The 16,587-nt window shown below is 41.0% G+C and overlaps 1 protein-coding gene across 1 annotated transcript; it reads left to right on the plus strand.

Annotated features, from left to right (window-relative positions):
• Positions 1 to 13,468: 13,468 nt before the first annotated feature.
• Positions 13,469 to 13,849, plus strand: LOC118481744 (secreted RxLR effector protein 161-like). The gene has a single exon (XM_035976964.1). The coding sequence runs from the start codon at positions 13,469 to 13,471 to the stop codon at positions 13,847 to 13,849; it is 381 nt and encodes a 126-aa protein (XP_035832857.1).
• Positions 13,850 to 16,587: the final 2,738 nt, after the last annotated feature.

Consider the following 16,587-nt stretch of genomic DNA (forward strand, 5'->3'; position numbering starts at 1 on the left):
TCCGCGGTATGTCGGACCGTTCGAAATCGCAGAAAGAATAGGCAAAGTGGCCTACAGACTAAACTTACCAGCTGAACTCGGTGCAGTTCACAATGTTTTTCACGTGTCGAATCTGAAGAAGTGCCTGTCAGATGAGACCCTCATAGTTCCTTTGAAGGAGCTCACTATCGACGAGCGATTGCAGTTCGTCGAGGAACCTGTTGAAATCACGGACCAGGATGTTAAGGTCCTCAAGAACACGAGAATCCCTCTTGTTCGAGTTCGTTGGAACTCCCGTCGCGGCCCAGAGTTCACCTGGGAGCGTGAAGATCTAATGAAACTCAAGTATCCCCAGTTATTCGAAACCAATGCAACTACTACTGCGGCTGAAGCTACTACTGCAGAATTTCGGGACGAAATTCCAAATCAACAGGGGGATGATGTGACACCCCAGGAAAACCAGTAAACGATACAACTTACCTAGCTTCCTCAGTAACCGCATGCTAAATTTCGGGACGAAATTTCTTTCAAGTTGGGGATAATGTGACAACTCGAGTTTCCGAGATTCCACTTTCGCATTTATTGCACGTTCACTGCTTGTTTAGGGTTTAATTGCACAATTGGTTTGCTTTGTAACTGTATATGTTTTGGATTCGATAAAGTGTATTGTAATTGTGCATGGTTATGTGTTACTTGTGAAAGATTTGACAAATACTTGAATGTGGTGATGAAACTGTAAAATTACTTTGTTATGGGTGTTTTATGTAAGAAATGATATTTAGGGATGAATAGAGTAATTAGTGAAATTCTAATCATTCTTAACCCTAACCTCCTCCCTAATCATTCACTAATCATCACACAAGAATCAACACACGTACTTTCACATTCTCCTCTCCTCCCCTACAACCATCTTCTCATCATTCTTGGCTTCACAAGTCTTTTGCATCAAGTTTGATCTTTCAATCCATTTAGAATCAATCCAAGGTAATTGTTTAATGATTGTTTGTTGTTATTAATCCATGATTATGTGGTTCATGTAAACCCTAGTTCTTCACATACTAGTTCTGTGGCTACTGATTGAATCCTGATATTGTGAAATGACGTTGATTAGTTGTGTTATCGTATGCCTGACAATTTGATGAATGATATGCTAGAATCGTGTGATTTTGATTTGATTTCTGCACTGTGAAAGTATGAGATTAGGGTTTCATGATCGTGAAAACAAAAACGTAACTGTTACAATGAAAGTTGAATGCTCGAATGATTTGATTGATGTTGGTCCGACCTTTGAATGTATTACATTAGTCCGACTTTTAAGATGATAACATAGTCCGAACTTTATATAAAACAAAAGGGGCTCCGAACTTTATATATAAGACTCAAGGTCCGAATTTTATTATAAGGAGCCCTAGTCCGAATTTTATTCTAAGGAAGCCTTGTCTGAATTTTATTATAAGGAAGCTTGTCCGAGTTTTTAAACACAATGACTTGTCCGAATTTTGTAAAATATAAGGGTCCGACTTATATACATATCACACATGGTCCGAGTTTCATATATGCATTACTAGTCCGAATTTTAAAAGAGTGGGGATGGGTGTCCGAGTTTTACAAGGGACAAGGTAGTCCGAGTTTCATGCTAAGTGGATTAGTCCGAACTTTACTCACCTATATGTATGTGGTCCGAGTTTTAATAAGTGATCATCAAGGGATCCGAATTTTTGTGTAAAGGCATGAAGTCCGACCTTTTAAAGATATAAGGGGTCCGAATTATGTGTATTATGAGAGTCCGAACTTTATGAGTAGAATGCACTTGGTCCGACTTTTGTATCAAGGGATTTCGGCCCAAGTCAAGTTAATTTCGGCCCAACTGTTTACTCTGTTAATTAGTTAAATATGTTAGATTGTAAATCCAGTTAAACATGTTAACTCCGTTATGACTGTAAAGATGTTAACTCAGTTAGACATGTAACATTGCTAGTGTGTGAATCCTGTTAAGTGTGTTAACTTGGTAAAGTATGTTAACTGCCTGTTCTTCCTATCAAGCATGAATTGTATGAAGATGATTAACTGGTTGTAATGCCTGATGTTAACTGTTACACACACTATGTGACGAACTTTGCATGCGAAACCTTACAAACATGTACTGACTGTGAATACATGCATACTCTAGGCTTTGATTGATTCCTTGTGAGCACTTAACTTAGCATACCGAGCAAACCAAGGTGAGTTCACACAGCCAAGGCATGGGATTCCCTGGTTGGGAATTGGGTTGGAAGATTTGAATTGGATAATTACTCGTACTTACGCTATTGCTAGACTATATACCATCGTCCTCAGGTTAGTCAGGACACTTACGTAAAACCTACGTAAACTCATACCTACTGCTGTCTTCCGGGTCAGAAGGACACTTACGTAAAACCTACGTAAACCCCACGCGTACCACTGTCCTCGGGGAAGGGCACTCACGTAAAACCTACGTGACCTTGTACGTATTCCTGTTCCCGGGTTAAGAAGAACACTCATGGTTGCAAATAGTCTAGTAAGGATAAACATGGGAAGCCCCCATTAGTAATAAATATAATCATTGGAATCCCCCACTATTAGTACATAGATACATGGGAAGCCCCCATTAATGAACATACGAATTACCATTACGTACTTACTTTCTGTGAACTCGCTCAACTAGTTGTTGACTCTCTACTGCATGCCTTGCAGGACCTTAGGTACATATGGAGCTTACACAGGGAGGAGCAGGTCGTTGTGGAGCATGGATCGTGGATGCCATGTTAAACTTTATAACACTTGAACTTATTACATACTTTGGGTTTTCATATTATGCTTCCGCTACTAAAACTACGTTTGGTTTGAACATCAATTGTATTGGGTTGGATTTTTATGAACTACTTTATTTATTATATGCTATGTTCAATATGATTGGTGGCTTGATCCTGGTCATGTCACGCCTCCAAGCGGTGGTACTCCGCGTGTGGATTTTGGGGGTGTGACAGATTGGTATCAGAGCCATTGGTTATAGAGAACTTGGTTTTAATATGGGAAAAACGTTTTTATTAAAACCAGACTATAACCAGAACAGTGCTCTCAACGATCCACAATGACGCTTCGCTCCACGTGCAAGACTCAACATCCTAGGTAATAAGGTTTATGTTTATTACCTGCTTGCTAGAACTACATAGAACTTTGCTCGTAGTATGCTTAGATTACATTGCTTACTATTCGTTATTACTTGAGAATACCTATGTGCTTACACTCTTCTGTCATCGCACTACTCGCGAACCATTCTCACTTATTCTACTTTTACTATGAAGATCATGTCTGGACGTGTGAACATGACTCAAGCCCAGTTGACGGCTCTTATCAATGAACAAGTAGCTGCGGCACTTGCAGCTGCGCAAGCAGGTAGTATACCCTGCGGATGTGATTCACACTAGGATCTTTAGATCCTACATTAACTCTTGTGTTTAACTTTGTCCTATTTGTACACAATAGGTCAACACGCCCCACAACCTGTCTGCACATTCAAGAACTTCATGGACTGTCGTCCAAGCACATTTAGTGGCACAGAAGGAGCAGTGGGACTCCTCCATTGGTTTGAAAAGCTCGAGTCGGTATTCGAGATGTGTGAATGCCCTGAGGCTCGCAGGGTAAAGTACGCCACTGGCACGTTGGAAGGGATTGCGCTAACCTGGTGGAATGCGCAAGTTCAGATTCTAGGGCTGGCAGCTGCTAATGCCACCCCTTGGAACGATTTCAAGGAATTGATAAAAAGGGAATACTGCACACGTGATGACATCCACAAGTTGGAAGTGGAGCTTTATCATTTGAAAATGACGGGGTCGGAAATCGAAGCTTACACGAAACGGTCGAACGAACTGGCCATCTTGTGTCCAACCATGGTGGACCCTCCAATCAAGCGCATTGAGTTGTACCTCAAGGGTCTAGCCTCAGAGATTCAGAGCCATGTGACATCGGCTAACCTCGACAACATCCATGACATCCAGCGTCTTACTCATCGCCTCACGGATCAGGCGGTGGAACAAAACAAGTTGCCCAAACGCATCAGTGCTACCACTCCAGCTGCTACTCCCACTACCCCCAGTGACAACAAAAGGAAGTGGGAGGGGGATTCTAGCAAAGGTTCAACAACAGTTCAGTCTCAGCAGCAGAGGACTGATCACTACCAGAGTCCTAGTCAGCAATCTTCTGGTGGTCATAGGCAGAAAAGTTATCAAGGATTTCACCCCAAGTGTCACAACTATAACAGGCATCACAGCGGCCAGTGCAACAAGGGTCGTTGTCAGAGGTGCCTCAAGATGGGTCACGAGGCCAAAGACTGTAGGAGTCCACGGCCTGCGAATCAGAACCAGCAACTGCAATTACCAGCTCCACAAAACCCGCAGCAGCAGCAGCAACAACGGGGCAACAGGGGATGTTTTCAGTGTGGGGCTGAAGGTCATTTCAAACGTGATTGCCCCCAGTTAAACCAGAACCAGAATCGCAACAACAACAACAACCAAGGCAATGGTAACAACAACGGTGGGAACAATAACGGCAATGAAGCTAGGGGTCGTGCTTTTGTGCTGGGTCGAGGTGACGCAAGGAACGATCCTAACGTAGTCATGGGTAAGTTTCTTCTCGACGACTTTTACGTTACTGTTTTGTTTGATTCGGGTGCCGATACCAGTTATGTGTCTTTAAAAGTTAGTCAAATGTTAAAACGTACACCAACACCCCTAAACACCAAACATGTCGTAGAGTTAGCAAATGGTAAAAGTGTAGAAGCCGCACATGTAGTCAAGGGTTGTAACATTGTCTTAGCTGGTCAGACCTTCTCGATCGATCTCATACCCATAGTTTTGGGTAGTTTCGACATCGTCATCGGTATGGATTGGTTATCCCAACATCACGCAGAGATCTTATGCAAGGAAAAGATAGTTCGCATTCCTCGTTCTGGCAAGGAACCTCTCGAAGTTCAAGGCGACAAGAGTGGTGCCATGGTTGGCATCATCTCCTTCTTGAAGGCTCAGAAATGGTTACGAAAGGGGCACACCGCCATTTTGGCGCTTGTCACTGATGCATCAGCAAAAGAAAAGAAGTTGGAGGATATTCTAGTTGTACGTGACTTTCCTCAGGTGTTTCCTGAAGATTTACCTGGGCTACCGCCTCATCGCCAGGTCGAATTTCAAATCGAGCTCGCTCCAGGAGCAGCACCCATAGCTCGAGCACCATATCGTTTGGCTCCAACTGAACTGGAAGAACTGTCAAAGTAGCTACAAGAGCTCTTGGAAAAGGGCTTTATTCGTCCAAGCTCTTCGCCTTGGGGAGCTCCAGTGTTATTCGTGAAAAAGAAGGACGGTACCTTCAGGATGTGCATAGACTACCGGGAACTCAACAAGGTGACGGTGAAGAACCGTTATCCTCTTCCGTGTATAGACGACTTATTCGACCAGTTGCAAGGGTTGAGTTACTACTCCAAGATAGACTTGAGGTCAGGGTATCATCAGCTGAGAGTCCGGGATGAGGACGTCTCCAAAACCGCATTCAGAACTCGCTACGGTCACTACGAGTTTCTTGTCATGCCATTTGGGTTAACGAACGCACCTGCCGTATTTATGGATCTAATGAACAGGGTATGCAAGCCCTACTTAGACAAGTTCGTGATTGTTCTCATCGATGATATTCTTATCTACTTCAAGAGTCAGGAGGAACACGAGCAGCACCTACGGCTTATCTTGGAACTCCTTCGAAAGGAAAAACTGTACGCCAAGTTTTCAAAATGCGACTTCTGGCTTCGTGAAGTCCACTTCCTAGGCCATGTGGTGAACAAGGATGGGATTCATGTTGATCCATCCAAAGTAGATTCGATCAGAAACTGGCCTGCGCCTCGCACTCCAACGGAAATACGCCAATTTTTGGGTTTGGCGGGTTATTACAGGCGATTTATCAAAGACTTCTCCAAGATCGCACATCCGCTTACATTACTAACGCAGAAAGGTGTTACATATCGTTGGGGTAATACACAAGAAACGGCTTTTCAATATATAAAGGATAGACTTTGCAGCGCACCTATTCTCTCGTTGCCAGAGGCCACAGACGATTTTGTGGTCTATTGTGACGCATCGATACAGGGTTTGGGTTGTGTATTGATGCAACGGGATAAAGTTATTGCTTATGCTTCCGCGCCAACTCAAGGTTCACGAACGGAATTACACGACGCACGATTTAGAGCTGGGAGCTATTGTTTTCGCGCTTAAGATATGGCGACACTACCTGTACGGTACCAAGTGCACTATTTACACCGATCACAGGAGTCTCGAGCATATCCTTAAGCAAAAGGATTTGAACATGCGACAACGAAGATGGGTCGAACTTTTGAACGATTACGAATGCGCTATCAAGTACCATCCAGGCAAAGCCAATGGTGTGGCTGACGCCCTCAGTCGGAAAGACACTACACCTAAGCGCGTACGAGCATTGCAGCTCACCATTCAGTCTAGTCTTCCAGCACAGATAAGAGATGCTCAGATAGAAGCATTGAAACTGGAAAACGTTAGGGCTGAAGCCCTACGCGGCTCCAGGCAACGATTAGAACAGAAGGAAGACGACGCTTACTATGTAACAGGGCGTATTTGGGTCCCACTTTATAGCAACTTGCGTGAGCTAGTGATGGATGAAGCTCACAAGTCTCGCTACTCGGTACATCCAGGGTCGGATAAAATGTACCACGACATCAGAACTAGTTATTGGTGGCCTAGCATGAAGGCCCACATCGCTACCTATGTCAGCAAATGCTTGACCTGTGCTAGAGTCAAGGCAGAGTATCAGAAACCAGCGGGCCTACTTCAGCAACCAAAGATACCGCAATGGAAATGGGAGGAAATTTCCATGGATTTTGTTACAGGCCTACCTAGATCCCAGCGAGGGAACGATACTATTTGGGTGATCGTGGATTGACTCACCAAGTCTGCTCATTTCCTGGCAATCAAAGAAACAGACAAGTTTTCCACACTAGCAGACATATACTTGAAGGAAGTAGTCTCAAGGCACGGGGTGCCCACCTCTATCATTTCGGATCGCGATGCACGATTCACATCAGAACTATGGCAAGCAATGCACAAGGCTTTTGGCTCTCGATTAGACATGAGCACGGCTTATCACCCTCAGACGGATGGGCAGTCTGAGCGCACGATTCAAACCTTAGAAGACATGCTACGGGCATGTGTTATCGATTTTGGCAATAGCTGGGAAAAGCACCTCCCTTTAGTGGAGTTTTCATACAATAACAGCTATCACACCAGCATACAAGCCGCTCCATTAGAGGCATTGTACGGGCGTAAATGCCGGTCACCTCTCTGTTGGGCAGAGGTGGGGGATAGTCAGATTACGGGTCCAGAACTTATAGTGGACACCACGGAAAAGATTGCACAGATAAGGCAACGCATGGCAGCAGCACGCGACCGTCAGAAAAGCTACGCAGATAGGCGTAGGAAGCCATTGGAATTTCAGGTCGGGGACCGGGTTTTACTTAAAGTCTCACCCTGGAAGGGTGTGGTTCGTTTTGGGAAACGGGGCAAACTCAATCCGCGGTATGTCGGACCGTTCGAAATCGCAGAAGGAATAGGCAAAGTGGCCTACAGACTAAACTTACCAGCTGAACTCGGTGCAGTTCACAATGTTTTTCACGTGTCGAATCTGAAGAAGTGCCTGTCAGATGAGACCCTCATAGTTCCTTTGAAGGAGCTCACTATCGACGAGCGATTGCTGTTCGTCGAGGAACCTGTTGAAATCACGGACCAGGATGTTAAGGTCCTCAAGAACACGAGAATCCCTCTTGTTCGAGTTCGTTGGAACTCCCGTCGCGGCCCAGAGTTCACCTGGGAGCGTGAAGATCTAATGAAACTCAAGTATCCCCAGTTATTCGAAACCAATGCAACTACTACTGCGGCTGAAGCTACTACTGCAGAATTTCGGGACGAAATTCCAAATCAACAGGGGGATGATGTGACACCCCAGGAAAACCAGTAAACGATACAACTTACCTAGCTTCCTCAGTAACCGCATGCTAAATTTCGGGACGAAATTTCTTTCAAGTTGGGGATAATGTGACAACTCGAGTTTCCGAGATTCCACTTTCGCATTTATTGCACGTTCACTGCTTGTTTAGGGTTTAATTGCACAATTGGTTTGCTTTGTAACTGTATATGTTTTGGATTCGATAAAGTGTATTGTAATTGTGCATGGTTATGTGTTACTTGTGAAAGATTTGACAAATACTTGAATGTGGTGATGAAACTGTAAAATTACTTATTTATGGGTGTTTTATGTAAGAAATGATATTTAGGGATGAATAGAGTAATTAGTGAAATTCTAATCATTCTTAACCCTAACCTCCTCCCTAATCATTCACTAATCATCACACAAGAATCAACACACGTACTTTCACATTCTCCTCTCCTCCCCTACAACCATCTTCTCATCATTCTTGGCTTCACAAGTCTTTTGCATCAAGTTTGATCTTTCAATCCATTTAGAATCAATCCAAGGTAATTGTTTAATGATTGTTTGTTGTTATTAATCCATGATTATGTGGTTCATGTAAACCCTAGTTCTTCACATACTAGTTCTGTGGCTACTGATTGAATCCTGATATTGTGAAATGACGTTGATTAGTTGTGTTATCGTATGCCTGACAATTTGATGAATGATATGCTAGAATCGTGTGATTTTGATTTGATTTCTGCACTGTGAAAGTATGAGATTAGGGTTTCATGATCGTGAAAACAAAAACGTAACTGTTACAATGAAAGTTGAATGCTCGAATGATTTGATTGATGTTGGTCCGACCTTTGAATGTATTACATTAGTCCGACTTTTAAGATGATAACATAGTCCGAACTTTATATAAAACAAAAGGGGCTCCGAACTTTATATATAAGACTCAAGGTCCGAATTTTATTATAAGGAGCCCTAGTCCGAATTTTATTCTAAGGAAGCCTTGTCTGAATTTTATTATAAGGAAGCTTGTCCGAGTTTTTAAACACAATGACTTGTCCGAATTTTGTAAAATATAAGGGTCCGACTTATATACATATCACACATGGTCCGAGTTTCATATATGCATTACTAGTCCGAATTTTAAAAGAGTGGGGATGGGTGTCCGAGTTTTACAAGGGACAAGGTAGTCCGAGTTTCATGCTAAGTGGATTAGTCCGAACTTTACTCACCTATATGTATGTGGTCCGAGTTTTAATAAGTGATCATCAAGGGATCCGAATTTTTGTGTAAAGGCATGAAGTCCGACCTTTTAAAGATATAAGGGGTCCGAATTATGTGTATTATGAGAGTCCGAACTTTATGAGTAGAATGCACTTGGTCCGACTTTTGTATCAAGGGATTTCGGCCCAAGTCAAGTTAATTTCGGCCCAACTGTTTACTCTGTTAATTAGTTAAATATGTTAGATTGTAAATCCAGTTAAACATGTTAACTCCGTTATGACTCTAAAGATGTTAACTCAGTTAGACATGTAACATTGCTAGTGTGTGAATCCTGTTAAGTGTGTTAACTTGGTAAAGTATGTTAACTGCCTGTTCTTCCTATCAAGCATGAATTGTATGAAGATGATTAACTGGTTGTAATGCCTGATGTTAACTGTTACACACATTATGTGACGAACTTTGCATGCGAAACCTTACAAACATGTACTGACTGTGAATACATGCATACTCTAGGCTTTGATTGTTTCCTTGTGAGCACTTAACTTAGCATACCGAGCAAACCAAGGTGAGTTCACACAGCCAAGGCATGGGATTCCCTGGTTGGGAATTGGGTTGGAAGATTTGAATTGGATAATTACTCGTACTTACGCTATTGCTAGACTATATACCATCGTCCTCAGGTTAGTCAGGACACTTACGTAAAACCTACGTAAACTAGTATCTACCACTGTCTCCCGGGTCGGGAGGACACTTACGTAAAACCTACGTAAACTCATACCTACTACTGTCTTCCGGGTCGGAAGGACACTTACGTAAAACCTACATAAACCCCACGCGTACCACTGTCCTCGGGGAAGGGCACTCACGTAAAACCTACGTGACCTTGTACGTATTCCTGTTCTCGGGTTAAGAAGAACACTCATGGTTGCAAATAGTCTAGTAAGGATAAACATGGGAAGCCCCCATTAGTAATAAATATAATCATGGGAATCCCCCACTATTAGTACATACATACATGGGAAGCCCCCATTAATGAACATACGAATTACCATTACGTACTTACTTTCTGTGAACTCGCTCAACTAGTTGTTGACTCTCTGCTGCATACCTTGCAGGACCTTAGGTACATATGGAGCTTGCACAGGGAGGAGCAGGTCGTTGTGGAGCATGGATCGTGGATGCCATGTTAAACTTTATAACACTTGAACTTATTACATACTTTGGGTTTTCATATTATGCTTCCGCTACTAAAACTACGTTTGGTTTGAACATCAATTGTATTGGGTTGGATTTTTATGAACTACTTTATTTATTATATGCTATGTTCAATATGATTGGTGGCTTGATCCTGGTCATGTCACGCCTCCAAGCGGTGGTACTCCGCGTGTGGATTTTGGGGGTGTGACACTAAGCTTGTTTGATCCGACCGTTTTTCTGTTTTGACCCGGTTCGGAACCGAAAGTCGCAAAAATTTGACTTTTGCTTTGACTTCAGTTCTGACCCGTTTTGGTATGATTTAGATATGCCTTAGGACTCTCTTAGGACCAGGTTACATGATGGTATAACCCTCTGTGACCGGTTCGTTGTTTGTCCGAGTCTTTAACACATTTCCGTTAAATGCTTAAAAGTTGACCGTAACGCCCTTTTTACTTTAAAACGAGAATTTTGGACACGTGAAAGGACAATAACCTTAGTTACTGATTTCTAAGCATGTCCCTAAAATTTCACATCAATCTGAGGTCCAGAATAGGAGTTATGCTAAATAGCGCAATTACGAAAACTTTAGTAATTAAACGGCGCATTTAGCATAAAGCCTATCTAAACCCAAATTTCGGCACCAAACCTTTTACACACTGATGTAAAATAATATTTTGGAATTTTTAAAGATTTTTAATTATTTTTAACCTGCTCATAACCTGCGGTTATGGCATCGGTTCGGTAAATACTGAATATACGCTTTTCGAGCATAACTTGAGTTCTACAAGGTATTTTGACCCGATTCCAGTTGCTACTGATGTTAAATAATAAATAGAGTATTTTGGACTTTATAAACTGTTTGGAAAACTCAGATTTCCCGTAGAACTCAGAAACCTCTTTTATAATCTTTAAAATGACCGAAATACGGACATATCAACACGGGTATACAACATGATGATTCAAGAACCATCTCTGCCGTGGCACAAAAGATACGGACATATCAGCTTTGAAACATTCCATAATATGGGAACAAAGGAAGTAGTAACAGGACTGCCTAAGATAAGTTCCAAGTCTCCTCAAAGTACATGCGAAGGATGTTTATTTGGAAAACATGCAAGAAAATCCATTCCAAAACAAACCACATGGCATGCAGACAAGCCTCTATAACTTGTGCATTCAGATATATGCAGCCCAATGAGAACGACATCTATTGGAGGTTGTAAATATTTTATAACCTTTATAGATGACTTCTCAAGAAAAACTTGGGTTTATTTTTTGAAGTTAAAAGCTGATGCCTTAGTCTACTTCAAGATATTCAAGAGCTTAGTAGAAAATCAAGCTGCTTGTAAAATAAAAGCATTACGTACTGATAGAAGAGGAGAATATTGCAGTCATGACTTCCAAAGCTTTCTCAAAAAAAAAAATGGAATTCGTCACCAACGCACCACGAGTTATACACCGCAACAAAATGGGGCTACAGAACGGAAAAACAGAACACTCATCGAACTTAGCAGGAGTATGTTAAAGATGAAACAAATGTCACACATTTACTGGGCTGAAGCGGTGGCATGTGCCACATATCTCTTGAATCGGGCAACAACCAAAGGTATACAACACATGACACCACAAGAAGCATGGAGCGGAAGGAAACCCGATGTATCTCATCTAAGGATATTTGGAAGTGTGGCATACGCTCATGTACCCAAGCAGCATAGAGGAAAATTAGATGACAAGACGGAGAAGGCAATAATGATAGGATATAGTGAACATAGCAAGTTATAAGCTTCACAATCCAATAACAAACAAGATCACTGTTAGTCGAGATGTATATTTCGATGAAAGTCAAGTCTGGGAAAGCTCTCAAGGAAATGCAAAAGACTCAAGTTTACATATGAATCATCCCAACAATGATGAGACTGATGAAAGGACAAGTGAGATAAGCAACATATCAGCTGCCGAAGAAAGTCAACAAGTCGCTGACGCTCACACTGTGGATCTGAATGAGTCACGGAATGAACAAGCTGCAGACCTGAATGAATCAATCGAGGAACAAGGGGACGAAAATCATAGCAATGGCCGAGAAGAGGAAGACTCAACTTCCTCTTCATCAGAGAATGAAGTATTAAGAACAAGGGATATCTCAAGCATATATGAAGAAACACAGGAATTTACAAAAGAACAAGTGGATGACTTGTATAATGCACAACTGGCAACAGAAGATGCAGCAAATTTCATGTTATATGCGGATGCCGATCCAACATCATATGGGGAAGCCCATAGAGAAAGAAAATGGAGGGAAGCAATGGATAGGGAAATTGAATCAATATATCGAAATGAAACCTGGGAACTAGTAGAGCCACCCAAGAATCAAAAACCAATAGGCGTGAAATGGATTTTTAAGACTAAGTATGATGAATATGGAATTGTGAGCAAGTACAAAGCACGTTTAGTGGCAAAGGGTTACAATAAAAAATATGGCATCGACTATCTTGACGTATTTGCACCAGTGATTCGGTTTGACACTGTCAGACTAATCTTAGCATTAGCGGCTCGCCATAACTGGTACTTACATCAAATGGATGTAAAAACAGTGTTTCTAAATGGTAACCTGAATGAGCAAGTCTACACTGAGCAACCAGAAGGATATATTAAATCAGGGGAAGAACATAAGGTATGTCATCTAAAAAAGGCTCTATATGGGCTAAAACAAGCTCCAAGAGCATGGTATAGTAGAATAGATGAATTTTTCAAATCGAGCGGGTTTAAGAAATGTGTATATGAACACACCTTGTTCATAAAAAACACAGAAAGTTCAAAGATGATGGTGTGGCTCTATGTTGATGACCTTATCATAGCAAGTGACTCATTAGAATGGATAAATCAACTGAAAACATCATTGAGACATGAATTTGAAATGACAGACTTAGGGACACTACATTACTTCCTGGGTATGGAGGTTAAGTATGAAAATGGTAATATTCTAGTGTCTCAATAGAGATATGCAAAAGGATTACTCAAGAGGTTTAAGATGGAAAATTGCAATACAATCTCTACACCAATGGAATATGGTCAACGATTAACTAAAAATGATCCCGAAGAAGAAATAAATCAAAATATGTACATGAGTCTTGTGGGAAGCCTGATGTACCTTACAAATACTCGTCCTGACATTATGTTCGCAGTAATTAAAGTCAGTCGGTTCATGGAAAGACCAAGGAAAAGTCACTGGGAAGCCGGTAAAAGAATTTTAAAATATATAAAAGGAACGATAGATCATGGGATAATCTACTCCAAAGGAAGTAAAGGAAAACTAGTGGGATATAGTGATAGTGACTATGCAGGAAATATAGAAGATAGTAAAAGCACGTCCGGGTATATTTTCAACCTAGGATCTGGAGCAGTTGCCTGGCAATCGAAGAAACAGAAGGTAGTTGCATGATCTTCAACCGAAGCAGAATATATAGCACTATCAATGGCTAGATGTCAAGCACTTTGGTTAAAGGGAATACTTAATGAACTACGTATAAATATGAACTGCCCTCCAACTATTTATTGTGATAACAAGTCAACAATATGCCTGTCCAAGGATCCGGTTTATCATGGGAAAATTAAACACATTAGGGTTAAATATCACTTCATTCGAGATCTAATAAAAAACGATGAAGTTGAAGTTTGTTTTTTGTTCAACGAAGGAGCAAATTGCAGATATTCTTACTACAACATTACAGCCGAGAGACTTCAAGCGAATCAAAGAGCTGCTGCATGTGAATCCAATCTAGCTTACGGGAGGGAATATTAGAAGTATTATAGTTATAAGCTAGATATAATATTTATGCTAGGTTAATATGTAACATTATTTTCTGTTTTTTATAATATAGATAGATAACATAGATATGGGCGGTTATCATAATCTGCCTACATGTATATATACATTGCTGTAACATTCCTGCAAGATTTACCAATTCGATATACGAACATTCATATCATCAAGATCCCTAATCTATAAATCTGATCTAACAATTCTCACGCTGGTGTTTGGGTCGGGATCAACCATGGTCAAATATACTCAACCAAGTCCAAGTTGGACAACAGTAAGTCAAGCATGGTCCACGGAGAGGTATAGCCGAACCCGAAAACTTAATTAATTATTTAATTCGATGTTATTATTCTAACATGTATACGCATGGGACAAATGACCATAAGAAACGACCTGATTACTTAACACATTAGAAGCTAACCATCACATTAAATGTTAAGTACTATTAATATTACTACTTCGTTATATAGATGAAGAGATAGAGTGGAAACCATAGTTAACGAATACAAGGATTGTGGGACATTAGACAACAAGGCATTAACCAGTAGACCTTGAGCAAGAACTTAAATATGTATATAGAATGTGATACAAAGGAGATAACGAACAAGACATGAAACTATAATAAATATGTATAATCCACGAATATTATTACATGTCATTACTATCATATGTTATTAGTATTATTATTATTACCGTTTATTTGGGACTACACAATAAGTTAAGACATAACCGACTCGTTGGAAGATATACTACATACATACGCACAACGGACGTTAATATTATTAGAATATGTATTGGGGGAAAGAATAAGAAGCTAATTTCACTATATTAATTTTGTTGAGAGCAGAGCTGCATTCAATAGAGTGTTTCGTTGGTATCTAAGGCTATATGAGTGCTGGTACCGTGACAGTACCCTGACAAACGCAACCAATTCCTACCAAATAATTGTTTTCGATCAATGAAGTACGTGTTGATATAACCCAGTACCAACAAAGTTTCCGCCGCGTAGCACGTGAAATCCATTGGCGCATTGGCGCGTACGGTCATAATACCGCTAGTTAAAAACATTTTGTGTTATGTTATAAAAATTAATTTTGAACCTTTATATATTTTTTTTTCAAAAATAATGACTTTCCAAAAGAGGAAAATATGACAACTTTAATATATTTCTCGGGAAGGAGATATGACAATGAAGTAGTGGTGGAGTGGTTGGGGAAAAATTTAGTGTTCCTTGTTACCCAGGTTCGACTCTCACTCTCCCCTTTATTTTCTGTGGCATCCAGGTGAATGGCGAATACGGGTGGCGTCGGTTCGTCTTAAGGATGGGAGGCGAGGTTTTGCCAATTATTCCACTTTCGTGTGTTCGAGCGGGTGGAGGTCGGGTTTCCGCGCATCTGGGAGAGCCAAGGGGCTGGCGGCGGTCGAGTAGTCGAGCTTGGCCACAGCGCCCAGTGTCACGGTGGTTGGCACGTCGTTCCTTTTCGTTAAAAAAATGAGATATCGTTAGAATTTAACTAAAACCTCAATCATCATCATCATCGTCATCATCATCATACTCAGTAAATCCCACCAATAGTAAAGCTAAGGTAGGGTCTGAGGAGGGTAGATGTAGACAGCCTTACCTCTAACCCATAGGAATAGAGAGGCTGTTTCTAGTGAGACCCACGGTTCGATTGTAGTTTTGTATCAAGTCTTGGACCTAAGACACATAACACTCAAACAATCGTGACAGAGTCTAATTGGTGCATGTACCCCCGTGTCTTTCAACTATCAACATCACCACATGATGCATGATTAACAATCCGCCGCTTTTAACATTATTTTCACGAAATTAGTAAAATAACGTTAAAGTTAGTACCATTTCACTTTTACCCCACGAACGTCCACACATACATACATTATATGCGCACACCAGAAGCGGGACAAAACTAAAACCTCAATGAAAACCTTAAATGTGTTCTACTTGCAAGTGAGTGGGCCGGGCCAATAGGTACCCGTGACCGACCGAGCCCCGTGGTATTACGTTGACACTTGACATATATGATTAAATTAAAAACAATTGTAATTTACGAATGAGATAAAAATCAGTCACAAGCTACATGAATCCATTAATGACAAGATATTTTGGACCACCAATGCCAAAATGTTTTTTAACTTTTTTTATTGGATAGAACATTCAATCATTGTGGCCATTTTGTCCTGCATGAATTCTTTTTATTTTCTGAAAATATCACTTAACATCTACCCAAAAAAACAAGGAAGATAGGAAGACGAATAATAAGTACATGGGTATTATTGTCAATTCACATGTGTAATGGTCTGCTATATATAGAGTAGAGTGAATGTTATCATGTACAAAT

The sequence above is a fragment of the Helianthus annuus genome, chromosome 9 (assembly GCF_002127325.2).
Source record: "Helianthus annuus cultivar XRQ/B chromosome 9, HanXRQr2.0-SUNRISE, whole genome shotgun sequence".
NCBI lineage: Eukaryota > Viridiplantae > Streptophyta > Magnoliopsida > Asterales > Asteraceae > Helianthus > Helianthus annuus.

Bases quoted from the DNA above. Each gene is read 5' to 3' on its own strand.
- LOC118481744 (XM_035976964.1), top strand. From the start codon at position 13,469: ATGGAATATGGTCAACGATTAACTAAAAATGATCCCGAAGAAGAAATA.